General features: G+C 44.2%; 1 protein-coding gene across 1 annotated transcript in view; it reads right to left on the bottom strand.

Moving 5' to 3' along the window:
- The window catches only part of dnah2 (dynein, axonemal, heavy chain 2), a 225,651-nt gene that overhangs the window by 125,574 nt on the left and 85,077 nt on the right, over positions 1–15,000 (bottom strand). Inside the window, 4 exon segments of the mRNA XM_042069618.1 lie at positions 898–999; positions 1,295–1,512; positions 2,800–2,938; positions 5,735–5,915. Of these exon segments, the coding sequence (XP_041925552.1) occupies positions 898–999; positions 1,295–1,512; positions 2,800–2,938; positions 5,735–5,915 (640 nt within the window).

A 15,000-nucleotide genomic window follows, 5' to 3' on the forward strand; every position in this document is an offset into this window, starting at 1 on the left:
TTAAACACATAAACAGTACCACACACAAATACTAACACACGTATTAATGTATTTACACACACATATCAACAGTACCACACACACATACTAACACACATATTAATGTATTTACAAACACGTATCAGCAGTACCACACACACATACTAACACACACATTAATGTTACAAACACTTATTACACGGCTCTTCATAGTGCTGCAGAATGCTCCATTCACTTGAATGGGCCTTCCCAACGTTCGGCGGTCTGCTAATTCTGAATAAAAGACCGTTGCTAAGTATAACAGACCGCTGTCAAGGAAAATGGGCTTTGTGCTTCTAAGTCAATTCTTTCATATCACTACGCAAGGATTGGAACTTCATTCAAAAGTGAAAGCAGACGGTTGATCAGCTGTGTTCTAAAGAATGTTTGATTCAAGTTCAGCGTGTGTTGTTGCGAACTATTTGTTTCTCAGCAAAAGCCATGATGAAACGGTAACAAATAGGCTATAGCCTAGGCTATGTAGGCTAAAGAGTCACATCGTGGGGAGTTTATTGTGTCGTTTTGGTAAGTAGCCGTGTACTAAGCGGGATAATGTATAGAACGCCGGTCATTGTCGGGAGATAGGTCCCTTCAGGGCGGAACAAGACCGGTCCGGTTCGCCCTGTCGGGACCTATCTCCCGACAATGACCGGCGTTCTATACATTATCCCTTACATATCAACAGTACCACACACACACATACTAATACACGCATTAATGTATTTAAACACACATATCAACAGTACCACACACACATACTAACACACACATTAATGTATTTACACACACACGTATTAGCATGCACACATTAATACGTCTTGTGTGTGTGTGTGTGTGTGTGTGTGTGTGTGTTAGAGAGAGAGATGAGTGTAAGGTCACCTCTACGGGTCCTTCCAGCAGCACGGGGTGGGTGAATTCGACATACTCTCCATCAGCCGAGAACATGCCCATGGCCTCTGACTTACTACTGCTGAGTCCAACCTGATGATTCACACACACACACAAACACAAATATTTACTCATACAGTAAACCAACATACAAACAGAAACAGCAATACAAATATAAACACAAATGCATGAATCTGGAAACCCATGCTCAGAAATGGGTTTCCAGATTCATGCATTTGTGTTTATATTTGTATTGCTGTTTCTGTACTTACTACTTAATTACTTAATACTTTCAACAGGTGGCTTAATATACTGGATCAATACATACGGGTGTGTGTGTGTGTGTGTGTGTGTGTGTGTGTGTGTGTGTGTGTGTGTGTGTGTGTACCCTTCCGATTTGCAGCTTCTTGATGTTGTCGAAGCATTTCTTCAGGTGTGGCTGGACGGCCTCGGGGTTGCGCGACTGCCCCAGGATCTCCAGCAGGTCGTCGTTGGACAGGAAGTAGAAGCGAGGGAAGATCTGCCGCTTGGTCTCCAGGTACATGTCCAGAGACTTCTGGATCTCCTCCAGCTTGCTGTTCATCTCCGACAGTTTCTCCGGAAGCCCTGTGGACGCCAAGAGAGGATGGGAACGGAAGGAGGCAGCACTGACCAGGTAACACAGAGCTACGTGCACACAGCCGGCGATTCGCTTGTCAGCACAAATATTGGGATTCGTTTAACTTAATTAGTTTAACTTGTCTCCCGTCGCCAACGGTCATTTTGTCTGTATTTGCTACAGGTCGCTGAATTTCGTTACCATTCCATTGTGTCTCGTCCGTCCATCACTGCGAGTCTCTTCCTGTCTGAATGCAGCTTAAAGCTTGGCCTTCAAGGAAGAATCAGTCCCTCTTCCGTTTCGATACGGGTCGAACTCGTTTAAATGGAAACAACCTTATTTTAACGACCTTATTAAATCTCCCATTTCATCACTTTTGCACGTTTGTAAGACCATTCATTCCAACCTATACTGCAAGGACTTTGTACACATTTGTACCTGTTTTTCATAAAATAAATCACTGTATGTCAATGTCACAATGTAACATTGCATATTTCAGGCCAAATCCTGGATAAGTAGGGACGCTGAGACATTGACACTGGGTTAAAGCTAAGTAAACACTAGTAAAGCACTGCAATATATAGACCCTTTCAAGAGAGTTCCATTATCAGCATCATAGTTGGCCCCACAAGACTTCCTTTTTAACATTCCATATGTTATCTTAATGCAGAGGAAGTAGATTGGGAACCAAATAGAACGTTCAAGCATTGTTTTTGTTTTTTATTGTTGAAAGGGTCTATAAGGAACCCCTTCAGGTGGGATTTATTTGTCCAATATAGTTTAGTCCCTTTGTGTCTGGCTTTCTTCCACCCTGTTTACAGAACACCGTTGTGATAAACAACATCACATTTTCCAGGTTCCTTCCCATTCTCTTACTATGTTCTTCTAGCCTTGGCCTGCTCATCACCAATAAAAGCATAACCACGAGCCGGAGAGGGATTTGCTGGGCGACCTCATTTTCCCTCATCTGATAGGACACTTGTTTCAACCGCTCTCGCGTGTCTCGCCTCGGTGTGGTCTCATAAGGCCCGAGTGTTTCTCTCATACTGGTTTAATCTCCTCTTATCCCTCTCCAGCCCTCATCCCTCCTTTAGGTAAGTGATTATGAAGAAAAGAAAGAAAGAGAGAAAGACAAGTCATTTCTCCACACCAGGAAGGTATAATTGAGAGCAGAGAGAGAAGGAAAGAATGCTCTTTTCTTTTTCCTTTTTTTTCCCCCTTTTTTTTCTTTGTTTAATTTTTCAGGGCTCTCTGCAGACTTAATCCGGCGTGCGCATGGCCAGGGGAACGCATACCTGGGTGGTGAGTGCCTCTCAGGGCGTTGTTGTCCTTGTGCAGCCGGTCCATGATGGTCTTCCAGCTGGAGTTGATGTCGTTGAACTCGGTGGACTCCTTGGGGAGTTGCTTGCGGATGTCCTCTCCAAGGAAAATGTTCTAGACGAAGAAGGGGGTGGGGGTGCAGAGACAAAGACACAAAGACAGAGCCCACTTAAGTTTCCAAACCCACAACAGGTGTGGATATGTTTATGCCAGTGTGCATGGCAGTGTGCTTGTGTGTGTGTGTCTGGGTGTGTCTGTGTGTGTGTGTGTGGGTGTGTGTGTGGGTGGGCGGTTGTGTGTGCATGTGTGTGTATTTCGACAGTCTTTTGTGTTAGAATGCTTATTGTATGTTTATATATGTAAATGGAAATGTGCTCAATTATGTGGACATCTGTGTGCGTGAGTATGTGAATATGCATCCATGTGCGTGTGAGCATGTCTGCAAACATAGGGTGTGTGTGTGTGTGTGTGTGTGTGTGTGTGTGTGTGTGTGTGTGTGTGTACGTATGTCTGGGTGTATAGTTATCTACACACTGTATACTGGGTCAATACAGAAATGTGTGTGTGTGTGTGTGTGTGTGTGTGTGTGTGTGTAATGTATGCGCGTGTTTGTTTGTGTGTGTGTGTGTATGTAATTTATGCGCTGCACGTGTGTGTATCTGTGTGTGTGTGTGTGTGGTTGTGAGTGAGTAATTGAGCATATGTGTGTATAAAGCCTCATCTTAGATCAGAGGCTCTGTGAGAAGCTCCAGACTGCCCTGGTTGTTTACTCTCCTCATCAGAAACCGAGGGCAACAGATGTGTTTGCGTGCTCGACTGCGAGTGTTTGCGCGCTCACTTCCAAAACATTTGTTTACGTTTTCCCCCACAAACACACCTGCACACGAGTAGTGCTCTGCCGGCAGCTCGGGCCTGCCTTTGCCCACACGGGCTGCACTGCTCTGCGAAGGTTAGCACCTCGGGGACCAGGAAACTACTCATCAAACAACAAAGCAGGCCAAGGCGCCGCGCAATCAACCACATGTGAGCTGAACAAAACATTCATCACAGGAGAATGCACTGCATGTCGGCTCTGAGCACACCACACCATTGATAAGAGTGTAGGGTTTGACATATTTTTTTCTTCTTTCTGTCACTTTCAAAGCATTGGCGTTGTTTGGTTGTCTGTTTAAAAAGGATCAAAAATCAATAAAAAGTAATTAACAAAACAAAAAAAAACGGTTTCAGGTCCCCAACAACCATCATTAAGGACGAACTCGGAGGACAAGTAAACCCAGAGCCGTATAGCAAGACATTGAAAGAAAGACGCAAGGTGCTTGAAAATTGTTAACTTTTGGCAGAGAAAAGCCGACTGAATTCCCCCTGTGCGATACAGGAGACATCTCATTTTTTTGTGATGTGTCAGTTCAAAGCTAAAAAAAATTAAAATGCCAATAAAGGCCTAGGTATTAGGCTAGACATTTGGATACGAAGCATGCATTATGAAGCTATGAAGTTATGCCACAAATGTTATCTTCATGCTCAAGAGGAAAAACTGAAATCATGTAGGCTAAATAACATAGGGTAGTAACGTTAACAAAGTGTTATCATATTCCTCAGCATATAATTTTAATAAGAGACTTATCGATATGATCCATGATAACGGAGGTTAGCGTTAGCCTACATTTCACGCAAATAACAAGATGCAGGGTAGCCTAAAGTTAAAGTTGACACTCCATTTGAGTTGTCTGTTTTGAGAAAGTTATTGCATAGGCCTACTATAAGGTAGCCTAGCTTAGCTAATCCGTTATGTATAGGCTTTCCTGTCAGTTAACAACCAGCACAATGCATTGTGTGCATTGTATTTCAATGTTCAATGTGTGGCCTGCGGCATAGGCTACTTTATCAAAGTAATTATCCTCTGACCTCAGGGGGAAATGATTGCCTACCCCTGTCATTATGTGGCCTTTGAGTAGACAATGTTTTCACTTTAATATAAATCTAATTGTTTGTGCAGTCGAAGCCCTAACATAAGCCTAACCTAACTTTACAGTGACTGCCCAAATGTTTAGCCTACCTTCCATAAAACATATGTTTATTTTTCATTGGTAAACCTGCTACACCTCTAGAGGAAAACAATCAGGACTTGACTACACCGAATATTTAGGCAATATGCTTTTATTCTTCATCTTCAAGTTCAGCCAGCTTGCCTTCTATGCTCTGTCCTCCGAGTTCGTTCTTGATTACGGCTGTTAGGGACCTGAAACCGGACTATTTTCCAAATCCTGGATTCGATTCAACTGAATTCGGTTGATGTGTTTTTTAAGTGGCTGTAGCTTAAAGTTTGAGGAGATCATGTTGACGTGCTGCACTTCGTGTTTTTTTCCCTCTTGCCATGCATGCTGGATAGGACATTGTTAGTGTGTGTGCATCATCGATTGTACCTTTGATTTCCAAGGTTGAGATTGTGATGTAATTTCGATCAATTTTTTAGATAAAACCGAGATTGTGACTAGTAGGCTATGGAATGTGCTTCATCTTTGAAAACTGGCAGGATGCACACCCACTGTCAAACAGCATTTGTACAGTTACATATAAGGTACAGTAAGGCAAGGTTCTCTTCTCTGCCAGTGCTAATCTGTGTGTCTGTGAGCGTGTGTGTGCACGTGTGCATGTGTGTGTGTTTACATTTTGAGTGAGTGAGTGAGTGAGTGAGTGAGTGAGTGTGTGTGTGTGTGTGTGTGTGTGTGTGTGTGTGTGTGTGTGTGTGTGTGTGTGTGTGTGTGTGTATTTGCATTTTTGAGTGAGTCAGTGAGTCAGTGAGTAAGTGAGTGTGTGCATTTTTGAGTGAGTGAGTGTGTGAGTGAGTGTGTTTGCATTTTTGAGTGAGTGAGTGAGTGACTAAGTAAGTGTGTATGAGAGTGTGAGTACCTCCAGGTACATCCATTGTCTCTGCACAGTGAGGACCATCTCGATGACCTCTAGCACCAGGGACAGGCTGCGCTCCCAGTAGTCAACCTCCTTCTCGAAGGCGCGCACGAAACGAGACGCCTTCATGGTGGAAAGGGTTACCTGGTTATCCTCCAGAGCCTGAAACACCTCCTCTGTGCTCCTGAGACACACACACACACCAATACGCACACACCACACACACACACACACACACACACACACAATTTCACAATCAGGGTAAGGGCATTTTTATTTGATTTCACTTTTATTTTTATTTGCATTTTACACAACTTACCAACTTCTCCAATTTGGGGTTGTACATTCCAGAATGCTTAGAAAATGCTGGAAACATATGCTTTGTACTAACAAATGCCATTTATTTTACAATTTTCCCTCAATTGTCTAGGTGCTGCTAAGTTTAATCACTGATAATAACATACAACTATCCAACAAAGTGATATATTTTGAGGTACACAGACATGCCTAATATCAAGTGCTTACCAAAATGTTGAAACATCCCACATGCAATAGACAAATTCATCCCACTTTAAGCCAACTGCCTTTTGTTCTTTTGTTTTGCTTTTTTTTTTACCATGGGAAAATACAAGTCATTGTAGTCCACAAGTCTGAGAAAACACCCAATTTAATTCAAAATCACACAGGCGAGCAGGCATTGCTGTAATCTTCAATGTCTCAGTGAATGAACAAAATAACAGGAATCACCAATGCCAGGTAGTCTATTTCTGATATTATGCATCTATAACACAATCACACATTCTTCTAGCAATAAATTGCACTTTTTAAGTTAAGACAGAGAGAAGAAGAATACAATAATGGTGAAAACTGGTGTGGATAAATGGTTGAAAATATCCCCCTGCCGATCCAAAGAGCTACACCTTCCTCTCGCTTCTTCACACCATGAGGTGTTGTACTAAGCGTCACACCCTACCGCCCTCAGAAAATAAGAAAGAATGTGGGAACGCCATGGGCCAGATGTACGGAATAATTTGCGGCTGTTTCAGACACTAATTCTTTGCTATTAACGCCTTAACCCTTAGAACCCTAAGCAGTTTTTAGGGCATTTTCACTACCTTTATTCATAAGGATTTATTCTGGTCATTGTAAGTGCCACACACACATATTATATATTGTTTTTTTTCAGCAGAGTCTAGGCTATCCAGATCTGCCATCATTTCATGTATTAGTACTAGCATTGATTTTATTTAGATTTTTAAAGAATTAAAATATAAAAATAATATTATAAAAATTCTTATATTTTGACCTGTATCTCACCACAGCAAGCTCATAGCTCTACATGCATTTCATGTGTGTGTAGGGCAGACTGTCCTGAAACGGGCAATATAATTGCCATGTTGGAGGGATACTCTGGGGCTGAGCAATTTACAGAAATATGTGGTGTGTGATTTACGGAAATAAATGCCATTTTTTATTTAGCGATGAAAAATGACCATTCTGCGCTCCATATCTGTGACACGAACTGATCTGACCTGACTTGACCCAAGTTTGCCTGTTAGCATGTGTGACTATGGTGTATGCACTCATGATGATTCTCAACTTTTTACTGCATTGCCATGAACAAAGTAAAGGCAAAAAAGGTGTTTCTTTTTTGAACAAATTGGTATGCAATGTGAGCCTTGAATTGGATGCCATGCAGGAATTTGCTAGGATCTCAAAACCGGATTATGAACATGTTTTGCCATAGAGAAACACACGATAGCGTTGGATTATAAACATGCTTTGCCACAAAAACAGACAAAAACGTGGGGTGAGTCCAGCTATATGAAGTTATTATTTTGCTGTCACTTCGTCTGTTTTATAACCCAGAAGGATGTATTTGGTATCAAATGATAGCTCTGTGTCTCCTCTTTCATCTAACATACGTGGCATATATATCCGATCACGGGTCCCGAGTAATTACTCCGAGAGTAATGGGTGTGCAGCGTTGGTTTGTGTACATGACGTTAATATTTTGCAGTCACTTCTTCTGTTTTTATAAGCCAGAAAGATCGATATCCATGGTACCAATGGATAGCCCTGTTTCTCCTCTTTCATCTGATATGCTTGCCATATCTATGCGATCACGGGTTCGCGAGTAATTCAAACGAGAGTAATGGGTGCGCAGGTGAACGCAGAGAAGTATAGACTTTAAATATGATGCAATTTTATTTAATTTCATGATTTTTTAAAATGTTCATACTTGATCGTACAGACAAGTGCGTAGTCTCTTTGGAAAGCCCCACTTCTTCTCTGTCACAAAATAAAGGTTTTATCTCGTTGTGATGAACAATCGCGGAGCAATGTAACAGAGAAGAAAGGGTGTGTTTTTTGACGCACTTTGCGTCAATCGGGTTCTAAGGGTTAATTCAAGACATGATATGTGTGAACTGACCGCACATGAATGAAAGCACATTTGGCCTCACACAGGAGTGCTGCATGGGAAACTGTACTTTTCTCACGCATGCATACAGTATGCATTCATGGGCAGGTCGAGGGAAAAGTGAGCGATGTGCGCAAAGACATGGGAGGAGAAGCCTACAGACGAGGTATCTCGGAGTATGAATCACAACCACAGGTGACAACATGTCTTTTTTTTTTAGGAAAAATTCTCAACCTTTGGAAAGCTGGTATAATCCAGGCTGCGGTTCCATGTGTGAATAGGAGAAACTTACAGGAACAATGGAATCAGTACTCAAAGCACCAGTTTTGTCAAAAGCAACTTTTAGTTGTGTGTGCATTTTAAATGTGTTACTTTTGCTTTTTCACATCATCCAGTTCCCTGTAGTTATCGTCTGCTTGACTTTTGACAATGTAAAAACGGCATGCAGTTTCGGCAGACTGGCAATGCAGCAGAGGTGGGTCAGTTTTTGCCAAGTAAGTCCTGTAACATTGTATCCAGGAATAAAAGTTAAACAAACACACACACACACACACACACACACACACACAGAGAGAAACACACTGCAGGGAATGCAGTGTCAATCTTAGTACAGTACATCTGCCTCCATGTCCCTAACCTGACCAAAAACACTGGTGCGTGCACACACACATACACAAACACACCCAAACACACACACACACACACACACACACACAAATACACAAATACACACACACACAGACATACACACATACACACAAACGGACAATAGGAAGGGCTGTTATGGGGGAATATGGAGCTCAAGCCCCTCCTGTCTCATCACGCTTTAGCGTGCTCTGTTATCATGGCAGCCTGCTCCATTTCCCAGTGCCGCAACTGTCGCCATGCCAACGGCAGAGGCAGACTTTTCTGCAGAGACGAGGCGCGGCTGATGACACCTGACGCATGCCCAGGCACGCACGCATGCACACACACACACACACACACATGCACACACACACAAACAGGTACACAAACACAGACACACAAACACACACACCACACACACACACACACACACACACACACAGGTACACAAACACACACAGACACACAAACAAACACACACACACACATATATACATATATATATATATATATATATATACACACACACACACACACACACATATCACACCAAATGAGGCCTCAGCAGCAGGTGTGAAGAGAGACAGTCTTTTATCACCCTTTCCCTCTTCACCTGCGCACAGTTGTGCCATCCCTGGTCCTGCTCTAATTGGAGTCCCTGTGTGATGCTGAGATCACACACACACACACACACACACACACACACACACACACACACACACACACACACACACACACACACATAAACATAGATGAACCACTATCATAGACACACACCTTCACACGCCAGCACACAAATACCGCTGTGATCTGCACACTCGCCACCAGGACACCAATGTCAATTTGGGCTCTCAAGGACGAGGACTGAGAGGGGGTGGGGGGGGGGGGGGGGGGGGGGGGGGCACAGAGAGAGAGAGAGAGAGAGAGATGGATAGACTATGAGAGGAGGAGATGAAAAGGGAGAGACAGAAAGAGATAGAGTTCCCACCCCCTCCCACTCAGGTAAAAAGAGCAATAGGGAGCAGTCTGGAGGAAAAAACATTACGCTTTCAAATGATCTGCAGCCTCAAAGGCACACAGGGACAAGATGCCCACCCATACCCACCTTCAACTGCCAGGCTAGGAGTGGGGGAAGACAGGGAGGAAGGGAGGGAGGGAGAGGGGGAGAGCAAAGGGGTTGTCATGGTAGTGCTGTGAGCAGTGAACTGCAGGGGAGTGAAGCCCTTTAGCTTGAGATGGAGGGAAGTAGAAAGGTACAGGGAGAGAGAGAGAGTGCGAGTGAAAGAGAGAAAGAGAGAAAGAGAGGGAGAGAGAGATCCGTGGGCCACTTGACCTCTGTGTCGGCTGAATGTAAAAAGAGGCTGGCCTCGCCTGCAGCTAGCCCACACCCTGCGGCAGCCAGCAGCTCTCACTCTCAGGAGAACAGCCTCTCATCATACACATACTACACACACACACATACACACACACAGATACATACACGCTACACACACACACACACTACACGTACACACACACACACACACACACACACACACACATACTAAACACACACACACACGCTACACACACTCATACATACAGTGACAAGTGTGTACTGTACATCCAAACAAACTGAAACATATGCACACCCAAGAAAGCTTGTTTACACCTCGATACTGGTAGGTCAACTTTGATTCCCTCACTCACTCTTGAGACACCGTCTGTGGCCCGCAGTAGATATGTACCCTGGAAATCCAGAGTTCTCGCGAGAGCACAATGGAATGGTCTCTGTGAGACACTCTGGTAAGGAGCAATGATGCACGTCACTTTTACCCCAACATTCCGGGGAACCAGCTAAACTGATGAAGACAGCGCTGCAGCGTTGGAGGACAGTACGCATTGGTCGTAGTGTTATCCGATTGCGTCAAAGTCGGAAATCATTCAGAGTAAACATGGTCTAGTGTTATCCGATTGTGTGCAGTGCAATTTTTAAATGCATGCTTGTTGCCGCCCCTCGAGTTGGGCCATTACATTGTTCTTGGCCAGAACCTTAATCTTTATAGATTATCAGGGTCTGGATTTTCCAGGCTAGTAGATATGCAGCAGTCACGGAAATGTCTGGACTTAAAATACAGACACAGAAAACACACACACACACAGAAACACACGCAAATATACAGTGTAAAGGCCCTTTGCATTTCCAGAACACCTAAAGGAATCCTTTACACTCTGTTAACTGCCCAAAGACAACTTAATCACCACATGCCTTCATTACACTCACTCTACTTCACTTCCACACACTATACCTACAATCCCTCACTTTCTACTTTCCCTCTCTCTCTCTCTCTCTCTCTCTCTCTCTCTCTCTCTCTCTCTCGGAAACACATATGGACTGCACACACCACACTTCTCCCTGTATCTCTCTCCTCTCTCATCCCATATTGATCCTAGCAGGTTGTTGTTGTTGTTGTTTTCTTCCTCAAGTCGGAACATTCCCCTGGGGATTCTTGAATTTCCCCTGGGGATCAATAAAGTATCTATCTATCTATCTATCTATCTATCTACATGTTACAGTACAGTATGTGTTTTTTGGATTTCATCGTGTTGAGTCTTTGCTGCCACTAAGAGTTTTTCCTTTTTCTTTTCCTTCAATTATTGTTGTCTGATTTACAGGGTATGTCTGTGGTGAGTTTGTTCATCTACTCTTTCTCATGGGATTAACATCATTTCTGAGGTCACTTTCTGAAACACACACACGTGCACGCGCACACACACACACACACCCACACACACACACATGCATGAATACACATAAGCACATGGAGAACCAATGAGTGTCGCCCTCTGTGGCAGAGAAGTCACACACACACAAGCTCTCTCACTGGCACCCACACAGACACAAACTCTCTCACTGGCACCCACACACACACAAGCTCTCTCACTGACACACACACACACACACACACACAAGCTCTCTCACTGGCACCCACACACACACAAGCTCTCTCACTGACACACACACACACAACCTCTCTCACTGGCACCCACACACACACACACACAAACTCTCTTACTGACACACACACACACAAGCTCTCTCACTGACACCCACACACACACAAGCTCTCTCACTGGCACCCACACACACACAAGCTCTCGCAATGGCACCCACACACACACAAGCTCTCTCACTGACACCCACAAACACACAAGCTCTCTCACTGTCACACAAACACTCAGAGATACACGTTCACACATAATAGACACACACACACAGACAGGCTGTCTCACTGCCACACACACTCTCACACATGTTCACACATACACACACACACACACACACACACACACACGCATAGACTCTCACACATACAAACAAGTGCATGGATGAGTGGTTTTGAGAGACAGAAAGAGAACTAGAAAGATGCAATGTCCTCAAAGGGCAACACTTATTACTGACTGACTTCCTGTGAGTCTGCCTCTGTGCGCGCATGCCTGGGTATATGTGTGTGTGTGTGTGTGTGTGTGTGTGTGTGTGTGTGTGTGTGTGTGTGTGTGTGTGTGTGTGTGTGTGTGTGTGTGAGAGAGAGAGAGAGAGAGACTATGAATGAAAGTTTTCACACACTCACACCACCTTCATATTATATGACTACACTAGTGTCCCAAGAGCCAGTCCTGTATCTGCAATGTGTGAGTGTAATACACATATTCTGAAGTTGCTATTGTCAATGTGTAAGTGTATTCTCATGTGTGACTATGTGTATGTATATAGTGTGTGTGAGTGTGCGAGCGCGCGCATGTGTGTGTTTGTGTGTGTGTGTGCATGTGTGTGTGTGTGTGTATGTGTGTGTGTTCACTGGAGTTGACCTGGTGAGAGACAGGCAGATGGAAACTGCCAAAACATCCTCAACTCAATGCATGGAAAACACAAACACACACACACACACACACACACACACACACACACACACACACACACTTTGTCCAAATAAACATTAAAGTATTTGAATGATACTCCTTCTTTCTCAATTATACAGGTGTGGCCTGTGCATGAGATATGTACATGTAATGTGTTATAATGCGTTATAACGTTTTAGTGACTACGAACAGACAAAGTCATGAGAGGTGAAGTGAGGGACATTTACACTGTCGCTACAAACTAGCAGATTCCTCAGTAAAGTTAGCTTAGTTTGTCCAAAAACTCCAGGTAAAAACTCAATCACAGCAGCATAGCATGGCATTGGCATGGCCGGACATAAAGTGCGTTGTATCTTTGCGATACAATGAGATCAACAAGAAATGTGCTCTCCCTACTCACCCCTCTCCATATCTACATGGCCAGGTGCATATATTCATTCATTTATTTCTACACCTGTGCCCACGTGACTTCGATGCCAATCACAGACGTCAAAATAAAAGCAACAACACAAAGTAAGTGGCATATGGCCGCTACATATTATGTGGAGTATAATGGAAAGCTTTTCCTGGTAGATTGTCTCGGCCATGCTAATGGCAGAAAAAAGACCGTTCTTCTTTCAGTGCTCATACACATGAATTCATGTTGGTTCGTAGTAGCACTCCCAAATACAGTCAGCATGCATGGATATGTAACTACGGGACATGGCTTATCTCTAGGGGGCCTAGCTCTCTATGGATTTGAATTAACCTGTCTGTGTGTGTGTGTGTGTGTGTGTGTGTGTGTGTGTGTGTGTGTGTGTGTGCCACAGCCTGAGTTCTGATGGTGAGTTTATCAGGGGTGAAATGGGAGCTGTGTTTACTGGAGGGCACTGACTCTTTCGATACACCCCCCCCTCTCTCTCTCCCTCTCTCCCCCCCTCTCTCCCCCCTCTCTCTCCTTCTCTCTCTCTCTCTCTCTCTCTCTCTCTCTCTCTCTCTCTCTCTCTCTCTCTCTCTCTCTCTCTCCCCCCCCCCCCTCTCTCTTTCCCTCTCTGTCTCTCTCCCCCTCTCTCTCCCTCCCTCCCTCTCTCACCCTCCCAGCCCAATCAGTGTGTCTGGCTGGGGATGCTAATTGAATTGGGCTGGGGGTCTAGTTCTAATCTGCAGCAGATGGCCCGGCCACTTTGGCTGGTGACTGTGGGAGTGCTTCATCTGAAATGTACCATGACAGAAGCAGACAGAGTCTGACGCGCCACTCTTCCACGGGGTCGCCATCCATAATCCCCTCCCGTATAGAGACATCACAGCAGCTGTCCCCAAATCAGCTCAACCCGGCCAGGCAGGGCCTGCACGAGCAGAGTGCAGCGCTGCACTGAGGGCCTCTGGGCCAGGGCAGACACCAGGCGCTTTGACCAGTTCCCATAGAGTAATAATGACGGCCAATGGATGTATGTTTCTTTCTTTAACTGTTTATGGATGCATGTGTCATGGAAGGAATCTTTGAGCCATCTCCAATAAATCAGCCTGATTTGGGACACACAGACACACACACCCACACACACACACACCTTAAATAGGACAGATATTAAACATGCACAGTATCACTGTGGTGCCACTTTAGTCAAAAATGGGTTCTTTAGTCTGCTCCTTCAAGCAGCATTAAAGAAGCCCTATGAAACAATTTTAGCAAAAATGACCTTAATTATACAGGTTGAGAGTCGTTCTGATGGTTCTACAACACTTTCTGGGTCGTTTGGTAGGTGCTTTGTCTCCCCCTATAGCTTCTCCACTAAAAAAACGAATATGCAACTTTCTGTTCCTGGTCCGAAGAAAACCGGATGTGACTTACATTAGCGGAAGTATTCAATCGCACCTCGAAAGTCAGATTGTAGTTTCGAAGAAGACTGAAAAACGGACGCCGACTTGGCTTTGTTGCTGTTGAAATTGTAAGTAGCCGACCCTTGGGTGAACTAATGTGGTTTGATAGTCTCTTGAACAATGTGTTTGCTCGACCATTTTATTGTGAGCCCTGTATGTGTTTAGCTTGGTTTTTTGATGGCTACCTCGCTAGCTAGTGGGGGTTTAGCGTAGCAGTCACTTGCTACCGAAGCTGCAGGGGGAGCTGTGTAGTGAAAAATGCGAGCCCAAATCCAGTGAAAACCCAGAAACAGCGAAGGAATAACCAGACCTGCTAAGTTCTTCTTTAAAGAAATCTTCTCTTTGGATCTTATCCAAAACCCCCTTCGCTAATGAGCACTGAAACTGCTTTACAGTCAAAGAGAACCCCTCTTGCAAGCTAACAGCTCTCTGTGTAGAACATCAGCTTGAAAGACCCCTCATC

Source organism: Alosa sapidissima, chromosome 18 (assembly GCF_018492685.1).
Source record: "Alosa sapidissima isolate fAloSap1 chromosome 18, fAloSap1.pri, whole genome shotgun sequence".
Classification (NCBI taxonomy): domain Eukaryota; kingdom Metazoa; phylum Chordata; class Actinopteri; order Clupeiformes; family Clupeidae; genus Alosa; species Alosa sapidissima.